Genomic DNA, 9,907 nt, shown 5'->3' on the forward strand with positions numbered 1-9,907 from the left:
CCATTTAAGTAGTCGGGTCTATAAGTAATCAATTTCTTAGTGCTGCAACATCAGGGTGTCAAACACTGCAGGAAAGGTTTAATTTAAAGAGGACTGTTTGCATTGGAAGGTTTCAAGAACAGTTTGTAAAGACATTTCACCAAGCATTTGGCTCTATAGAGAGCTTGATTTGAAAACATAAAACTACCTACCACCACAAGGTTTACACCAAGTTTAAACTGATGTTGTCCCTCTACAGTTTATAGAGAGAAGAATTGACAAGGCCCTTCAGAAGAGCTGTTGCTCAGAACAAAGCCAAGCACAGGGAACAAGCCACAAAACACCAGCACAATACAGAGCTGCTAGCCTCACCACACACTGCAAGAGCAAAAAGGCAAATAACATAGAGGAACTAGAGCTTCCTGCTTTAATCCTCCCCACCTCCTGACAGACTTACAAAAGCTGTACTCACCACTAGCTCCTACCACAATTCTATCCTCCTCTCTGCTTCCAGTCCACCAGCAGATATATACCTGCCCCCAGTCACTGCTTTTATACAAAGCCTTACCTCCACCACAGCTCTTTCACCTCTCCCCTCACCGGCAGGTTGGCCTAATCTCTTGTCAATCATATGGGCTCTACTGAGCTCAGGTGTCTCAATCAAAGCCCCCAGACCTGGCGGGCAATACAGGCTGATGGGAGGCTGGCAGCCTATTCTGCCTTGAGCTACCCAGTACCATGGAAAATGTGTTGCACCAAAGCCCCCGTCCAGCAAGCTGACTGACCCTGGCAGCCACACAGACTCCATTGCTGTCCCTCTCCCCTATGCTGAATACCCTCCCTGCTCCCCCGCCCTGTCCCTTGACTCCCCCCCACACTCTTTTCCTTTGTCTTCAGCTAATCTCCTCTGAGCTAAACCCCAAAAAACAAAAGCAAACAGAAGCTAAAAAACAAAAGCAAACAAACAAAAATCCCCCCAAACCCTCCAACTTTGCCCCCAAATGGTGGCACTAATATGCTGATCACTCTGCCCCCTGCCCCCTTTGCCTGTCTTGTGTATTTAACCTGCAAGCTCCTTGGGGAAGGGACTAGCTAAAGTGCTATGGATTCAGCAGACATGTGTTCTAAGCCTCTGGCCTGCTGAGTGACTGTGGGAAAGTCATGTCACAGCCCCGGGCCTCAGTTTCCCCATGTGCAAAATGAAGGTAATGATACTGAGTTCTTTGAGAGCTATGGGTGAAAAGCACCATATAAGAGCTAGGTGCTAGTGCCTTGCACAGGGGGGCCCTGTCCCCAGTTGGCCCTTAGGCAATACTATCGTAAACATAGTGGTAAATATTTATTTCTATTTAAAAATGAATAAAATGATGCCTAGCCAAGGCTCCAGGCTGACACACCATTAACAATACACTGTCCATCCCAGCGGCATTCAGATGACCAGTTCAGAAGAAGCTCAGTCAGCCAGTTACCTTTAAAACTCCTTTGCACCCCATCATCATCACCACCTCGGCCCTCTCCAACACCCGTCTCACACAAGTGTCTTCTGCAGTGTGCCCAGAAAGTCACCAGATCCAGGCTATTTCAAACCCAGGGGTGGGGAACATGTTCCAGAACTGGGGAACCATCCCAGCAGACACCTTGCCAGCTGCCCCTTCTCTTTTATAAAGAGGGGAATCCGGCTCATGCACAGCTGCTGACCCCAGCTCTGGCAGTATGGCCTGGGGAGAGTAGTGATCCCACAGCCAGGCTGGTGCCAGGCCATTTAGAACTCTCTAGGTTACAACCAACACCTTAAACTCCACCCAGAGACTAAGGTGGCCAGACGTCCGGATTTTGACCAGAATCTCCTGTTGAAAAGGGGACCTGACAGTGTTTGGTCAGATCTACTGGCATAGGGAACAGGGCATCAGACCAGATGCCCGAAGTCCGGTTACTGCAGGCAGGGGAGGCAGGGAGGCACTGGGTCATCACCTGCGCCAGACCCTACTCAGCCGGGGCCGCCTCCTACCTTTGTCGGGCAGCTGCAGCTCCCAGCCCCGGTTCCACAGGCAAGTCCCTCCTGACCTGGGGTGGGGGTGGGAGGGGAAAAGCAGCAAGTGATGGGGGAAGGGGGGAAGAGGAGTGGACGGGGGGCAGGGCCTCAGGGAAAGAGGTGGGACGGGGTGGGGCTTTGGGGGGAAGAGGTGGGGCAGGGGAAGTTCCGGCACTCCTGCTGGAGTGTCCCAGTTTTTAAATATTACCAAGTTGGCAACCCTACCAGACAGTGGTGAATAGCCAGTACAGCTTCTGGAGCATGGCTGCCATATGCTCTCCCATGCAGGTGGGAGGTGCCTAAAAGGAACTGGGGTCACCTCAGTTCAGGGGAGAAAACAAAAACGACTGGGGTTAAATGTTCAACATGAGTGTCTGTCAGGGGAAGCTAGCAGAGAGCTTGCCCTGCAGAGTGAAGGCCTCCCTTTATCCCACAGCCAGTACGATGGTCCTGCCAACGTACCGGTATCTCCTTCGGGAATGACCAGCTCTATGGAAGAGAGCCGGGAATTTGGGCTCCGCCTCTCTGCTGTGATTGGCAGGAAGAGAGCCCATTGTGACTAAGGTGAGCACCTTTTCAAAATGCAAAACAGGGCACATGCAGGAGCCTTGCCCCCTCTGTGGCCACACCCCCTGCTCCTCCTCTTCCCTGAGGCCCCACCCGCTGGCCAGGCTGGAAGCCAGAACCGGGCCATGGTAAGAGCTGCCCAAGGAGCCCAGGCTGCTTTGGGAAGCCCTGAACCCTCCATCTGCCCTGGGCGGGGTGCTGGGATGCCCAAGAGCAGCCCCGGGCCTGTGTCCCTGCCCCCAAGGGTGTGCCACCCAGGGCAAGTGGAGGATCTGGGACTCTGGGGCTCCCTACAGTGGCCCAGGCTCCCTGGTTGACTCTTACTGCTCAGGTCTGGCTTCTGGCCTGGACAGGGGCGGGGCTTCAGGGGGGAGAGGAGGAGCAGGGGGCAGGACCTTATGGCAAGGGCATGCTAAGGTCCATCTCAGCAGCCTCCCCCCCCACTGGGAAGAGGCTAGCGCCATCCCTAAGCCTTGGGTAGGGGCAGAGCAGCACCACAGGGAATCCAAGACAAATGGTGTTCCGGAGTCTTTCAGCCAGGGTCTGGGACCTGAAATGTACAATTTGGGACTGTCCCACCCCTTTAGGAGTGGGTGGTCACCCTAACTGTGACAGCTGTTTCTACTGAGGTAGTTCCCTGGCCCTGAGGGGCTGAACTGAGACTCACCGCTCATCTCACAGCTGTCAACTGGTAACAATTGTCAGCCACTCTCAACCCAGCCTGGCTTTGAATCAGTGACCTAGCAGTGCCAGGCTCCACCTTTCCAGGTCCTGGCGGAGTCCGGCCTTTCAGAGACAACTCCACTGAAGCACCATATATAAAAGAGCTGAGAGGTGTAATCAATAAATCCGTCATAGAACAGAGGTCTCTCCACGCTGCTGCACCGCGTGAATGCCCTGTTCCCTATGCTGGTCGGTGCAGCTCTCACTGTGTCAGGTCAATGAACAATAATAAACCACCTTGCATAATATGTGCTTTCCTTCCCTCTGTTTCTTGATGGCTGGCCAGGGCGGGGAGCATTGCTGTGCAGGAACAGGTTCTGTTGGTTACACTGGGGTCACTGCAGAGTAATTCTGTTGTAGCCATTGGTGTTACCCCAGATTTACACCACTGTAACTGAGCTTAGAATCGTGCCCCTGCTTTATTTGTGAATGGGTAACACTTGCCTTCAAGTTCATGTCCAAAGACACCTCTCAAAGCCAGACCTTCTGATCAGTGATTGGGACAGGTTAGAATGGCCATTGGCATGATTTGGCCTCAGCAGGAAGCTCATGTTTTCATTGCTTACCCTTGAGCAACCATTGTTTCTGCATGGACTATAAATACGCACTGCTCCTCACAGCAACCTGCCAGCGGCCCATGAAGCTTGCCTACGCCATGGTAAGTCAGTGGCTGGGCTGTCTGTGTAACTGCAGGCTGCGTGCTTGGGAGCAGTTCTCCTGATTATTTGTAAATAATGAGACTTGTCCTCCTTAAATCTGTGGGAATGAACTGGTCAACGTTATTATTGAAAAACCAGCCAAGTTTGCAGTGAGTTTCCCTTTCTCTTCCAGAAGTTCCTGCTGTTCCTCTTCCTCGTCCTTCTCACCTTGGGGTCCCTGTGCACTGCCCAGTGTTACATGAGATCCCCAAACAAATACGGTAAGAATGGCAAATTCTCCACCCATGCTCAGGACTTCCATTTAATGGACTGAAAGGATCACTTGCTTAGAAATGTGGGGATTGTTCTGTCAGTTGCAATGTGATGAAGATGCATAGGCAGTTAGATGCTATGTCGTATAAGAGTGTCTCCAGCCAGACAGCTAGCTAGCTACATACTTCCAAACTGAAAGGCATGGCAGACTTCTCTGTGGAGTCTGGGGTATGAGGTTGTTGCCTAAACAAATAGCATATCACATGGGAGAAAAAGGAAGATATGCTAAAAAGCTGGCACCTCTCTGTCCTGGCCTCACTGTTTCTATTACTACTCATTGTCAAACATGGAAACCAGAATGGAAGGACTACTTGCCTGCTTTATTGTGTTAGGATGGGGGGATGCCCTAGTATTTAGAGCAGGGCAGGGGCTAGGTGGCAGGAGACCTGGTTTCTACTCCTAGCTCTGCTACTGACTAGCTGCAATAGCTTGAGTGAGTCTTTTAACTGCTCCATGGCTCAGTTTCCCAGTCTGTAAAATGGGCATGATATTACCTACTTCCAAGGGTTGCTGTAAGTATTCATTAGATTTTCAAAAGCATCAAAGTGTCTTAGGCATCCAAGGCCCATTAAGTTGCCGTAGGACATAAGACCCAGATTCTCAAAGTATGTAGGCACCATACTCCCATTGATGAGAGGTGCCTAAATACCTTTAAGCATCTGAACCTATGTGCCTACCACATGTAGGTGCTTTTCCACTGTTACCTAATGGGTAAAATCCTAGACTTACTGGTAGCAAAACTCCCATTGACTGCAATGGGGCCAGTATCTCACCCAAAGTCTTTAAAGTGCTTTGAGAACTTGAAAATCACTATGGGCTAGATTGTGCTTTGGGGCCCAGCTCCGAGCAAGGGGGACTGTGTAATCCGCACTACTCCCACAGTGGCCATGGGAGGTGCTGTGACTTGGAGAAACCCCTCCCAGGCCAATTCCCACCCTACTTCTCCTTTGCTCTGGGAAGGGGAGGGGGATAGTGATTTGATTCTGTCTTACAGGAATAAATTATGACACCCCAGAGACAATAATCTGTCCATCCCCCACCCAGCTGCTTGGGGGGCACAGGGGTAGGGGGTCAGGCCTGCTTATTTCTATATGCCTAGGACTGCACAGCATAGTTCAGATGTACAGTCCAAGTCAGCATCTAGCCCTATGAGAGAAGTATCAGTAGTAGCAGAACGATGCTCAAAGTAGTACTAGCCATAAACTAAAGCACTTCTCAGCCTCACGCCATGATTTGAATAGCATTTCTCTGCTAAAGATGGGTGTGCAGCAGATAACATTTCACCTTGCTAGTCCACATCCTAGCCACTGCAGGAGCAATGGCATTGCATCCCATCATAGAACACAGCCCATATTGATCCCTGGTGTAATTCCACCCAAGTAGTCAGAGCTTTAACTGACAGCACCAACCTGTATTTTACCTCTAAATGTCACCATCCATCTACTGGGCATTGTTTTTGTTGTGTGTATCCAGGCTGTGTTGAAAACAGAAAGCTGTATCACTTCGGTGTAGTGTGGAAGACCAAGGATTGTTTCAGATGCGAATGTCAGCCACGAGCAATGATCTGCTGCAGCCTGTAAGTCCAAGCAGACTAGGGCTACTTTTGTACCAAGCCTAAGGGCAGGTTGAAATTTTCCAAATTCAGAAATTTCAGTGAAAATTTTGCATTCACATTTCAACAAATTGGAGCAAAATCCTGTCTCTGGGTTTTCATCCAGCTCTACCTCTGACAAAGCAGAACAATCTTTTTTGTATCCAGGCTTCTTTGAAGAAGAAGAAAAAGAAACCCAGCCACAAACTTGCAAACACACAGCTCAGAGCTTTTCCCTATTACTCCTCCTAACTCTCCTCTTGATTTTGCCACCAGCAGGATCTCAGATCCCCTTTCCCCCAGATTTTTAGCCCTCCCTCTCTATGGCAGCTTGTCTCATTTCTGGAGATGCATTGCCTCATCAGTCCAGCTCTGGAGCCCTAAACATGTAATAAGGCACAGATATTTAGTGCTGACCCTTGCAGTCTATGGGGCACTGCACAGCCTCAAGGTTCTGTCTGTATGCATCTCTCAGGCCTAATTGTTCTAGATCAGTTCTTCTCAACGTTTTCCTACACCCAGAACACCTTTCCTATCTAGCCAGTATGTAGCTGAGACTCTGTGCCCCCCAAAATAGGAAGGGCAGGGAGATTATGGCCCCTAGGTTGAGGAACCATGTTCTCGATCCCATTGTGAGTCCCTGCCCAGGTTGATTGTGCCTTCCAGATTTATGATTATGTCCTGGGCTGGTGATTCTATCAGAGGACTGGATGGTCCTGTCCTGTGTGTGGAGAAAAAACCCTGGAGGGGGCTTGTGGTAGGAATACTGAGCAAGGTCACAGCTGGTTGACAATTTTTCGACAAATTGTTTTGTGGCTGAAAAATGCCAATTCTGTGCAACCAAAACTGTTTGCAAAACAGGGTTGAGTTTGACAAATTTCCCCAACTCAAAACAAGGTCGAGAATAAGTTTCCAAACTCTTGAAACATTGCTCTTTGCCATTTAGAAACAAAAAATTCCAGTTTCCCGGTTCAAATCACCTTTAAAAATTTAAGCTAACAAGAATGAAAAGAAGGTTAAAAGAACAAAAAAATTGGCATCAAAACTAGACGTTTCAAAATGATTGAAACAAAATGTTTTGATTGACCCAAAAACGGAAAAAAAACGGGGTTTTTGGTGCACAAATATTTTTGAAATTTTGACTTTGTCCCGATTCTAGACAGGAAAATGGTGACTGGATGGGAAAACCATGTCCTCCCCAGCTGTAAGTGAGGACCCCCTCACAGACAATTCCCCCAACCTTCCATCCACTGGAGGGGGCAGGGAGTTAGCAAGGGCAGGAGGGGGCATGCCTGGGCAGTTCTTATGTGCTGGCAGCTCCGTGTCCCTGCAGTGGCCCAAAGACCTCAGGGCTGAACCACTCCCTGGCAATCTCTGAACAGGGCAGGCAGATGCTGTTTCCACTCTGGCCCTGCACCAGGTCTGGGGTGAATGTGGCTCTATAGGTTTAATTCCTAGCAAAGCTACTACAGAGAATTACATTTGAGTGAAAAAAATATTGGAAAAAAATCAGTTCATTTTTTTTTTTTTACTCACCTGCTAGGACTGGAGATCAGAGCTCTGTGTTTCCATAGCACCAGTCAATACCACCAGCAAGTACTATGGCCTAAATTCATCCCTGAAGTCACTTCCCCTGAAGTCACTGGAGTTACACCAGGGATGAATTTGACCCAGTAAATATGATTCCCCCCCCCCCGCCCCGACCTATATCTCGTGTCCTGACCTCATCTTCATCTTCCTCACTGACAGCGTTTTCAGACCCACCAACTACGACCGAGAGAACTGCATTGCCCTGTTCCACAGGAAGAGCTGCTCTATGCGTGTGGTGTGGAAGAGTGATCCTCAGGAACCCTGCAACGTCTTTGCCGGAGTTGGTTAAGACTGCTTTGAAGTGGTTTTCTCATTAATGCAAGTTGAGCAGACCTAGCACCACTCCCTTCGAGGAAAGCAGCGAATCAGCATGGCTTCAGAAACAACAGGCTTGTGTCCCCCTTTTTCACACATGCTCTGCTGTGACTTCTCTTGTTACGTACAGATTTGTGACTGAGATTTAATCAAAGATCATTTACGGTAACATCATCTCTGATGAAATCTGGGGTTAAATAAAGACACAAGCATCAAACTCTTTTCCTTCTAAGCAGTTAATAAACAGTCATGTAGAAGAATCTATGAAGTTCACTAGGGACTAGGTATGCAAACCTAATTTACTTGGGAGTCGCTTAGATCACTGATTCTCCTCCAGGGGTCTGGAGCCCACTGGGGGGCCAAGAGCAGGTTTCAGGGGGGCCGCCAAGCAGGGCCAGCATTAGACTTGCTGTGGCCCAGGGCAGAAAACCAAACCCCCACTGCATGGAACTGAAGTCCGGAGCCCCGAGCCCCGCCACCTGGGGCTGCAGCTGAAGCCTGAGCAATTTAGCTTCACAGGGGCCCAAGCAATTGCCCTGCTTGCCTCCACCTAACACCAGCCCTGGATTTTATATGCAGAAAACCAGTTATTGTGGCACAGGTGGGCCATGTAGTTTTTATAGCACGTTGGGGAGAGGGCTCAGAAAGAAAATGGTTGAGAACCTGGCTTAGGTACTATGTTGGCAGGCATTATACAAACCAGATAGATAGATTAGAGGTTTTTAAGGTCAGGCTTGACAAAGCCCTGGCTGGGATGATTTAACTGGGAATTGGTCCTGCTTCGAGCAGGAGGTTGGACTAGATGACCTTCTGGGGTCCCTTCCAACCCTGATATTCTATGATTCTATGATTAGATACTTTGTGGTATCTCCCTCATTTGATGTTTCCTTCAGTATATGCAAGGATGTATTGGAAGAATGGTTGAAACAAAGCAGCAAAGAGTCCTTTGGACACTATTCCCATATCCTGTGAAAACCAGGTCCTCTGTACAGGTGCACACAAGCAAAACAGATTTGCCAGGATATGTGTTGTGTATTGGAAAGCAGAAGCGAGCCCACACCTTTAAGTCCAGCCTAGGGGAAAAAGATGCTATCTAATTTTTTCTATAGCCTTACATACATGTGTAGCATCTCATAGATTTGTAGATATTAAGGTCAGAAGGGACCATTATGATCATCTAGTCTGACCTCTTGTACAATGCAGGGCACAGAATCTCACCCACCCACTAATCTGGTTCAGTACAAAGTCCAAAGACAAACAAACTCCATGAAAGTCTTTATGAAAAATACCCCATGTAGAAAATATACTAATGATGAAATGTAACAATGTTATTCTCAATAGTGAAGAATATGCTGGTGCCGACTGGTCTTTAGAATCAAATTACTGGTGCTTTGTTCATCCATGCAACTCTAAATACACCATCACAGTGTAATGCAACCGCACCTGGAAACAGTGCTACATTTTTACGTCTCCTTATTTAGTTGTACTTGTCCATTTCAAACTATAGCGCTAGTTTTGAGGCCAGGAACATACAAGTCTGTACACACATTCTCACTTAGTAAAGAAACAGATCTTAAAGAAAGTCCATCCAGCCAAAGGAATATTGGAATTTAGTTGGTTTGAGGAGGAGAAGTCACATGAGAAATACCAATGATTGCAGCTACCTAACCCTATGCCACCCAGCTCTGCTGTAAATTAGAGCTGCTTAGTGACAGCTGTACAAGAGTAGGGACCCTCTATGATCTTATATCAGAGGTGGATTGGGCGTAGCATAGCTCTCTCTGCCTCTCCTAACCCACACCCAGCATGCCCTTGCCATGGCCCCTCCTTTCCCTTGTGCTGTGGGTGCACAGGACAACTGGCACAGGAGATGGGAACTCTCCACTGACCAGTCTGCATCCACTTTATGCCCCTGGAGCAGTGCATAGTGGACTTAGTGGGCCAGAGAATCTGGCCCTGTATCTTAATGCATGTGCACAAGGGGGCAGCGTTAAGGCGGGCAGGAGGTCTAAAACTCTATGAAAAGGCCATGCATGCAACATCAGCTTTGGTGTTTCCTGACTTTGAGAGTGTTTCACTCACAGTGATCTGTATGGAATATTACTTCTGAAGTATAGGGTAACTTGAACTAACTTGGGT

At 48.6% G+C, this 9,907-nt stretch overlaps 1 protein-coding gene across 1 annotated transcript; it reads left to right on the forward strand.

Moving 5' to 3' along the window:
* Positions 1-3,890: 3,890 nt before the first annotated feature.
* LOC125640109 (beta-microseminoprotein-like) lies at positions 3,891-7,742 on the forward strand. Its single transcript, XM_048858264.1, has 4 exons — positions 3,891-3,959; positions 4,133-4,220; positions 5,746-5,848; positions 7,613-7,742. The coding sequence occupies exons 1-4, from the start codon at positions 3,891-3,893 to the stop codon at positions 7,740-7,742; spliced, it is 390 nt and encodes a 129-aa protein (XP_048714221.1).
* Positions 7,743-9,907: the final 2,165 nt, after the last annotated feature.

The sequence above is a fragment of the Caretta caretta genome, chromosome 7 (assembly GCF_965140235.1).
Source record: "Caretta caretta isolate rCarCar2 chromosome 7, rCarCar1.hap1, whole genome shotgun sequence".
Lineage (NCBI taxonomy): Eukaryota > Metazoa > Chordata > Testudines > Cheloniidae > Caretta > Caretta caretta.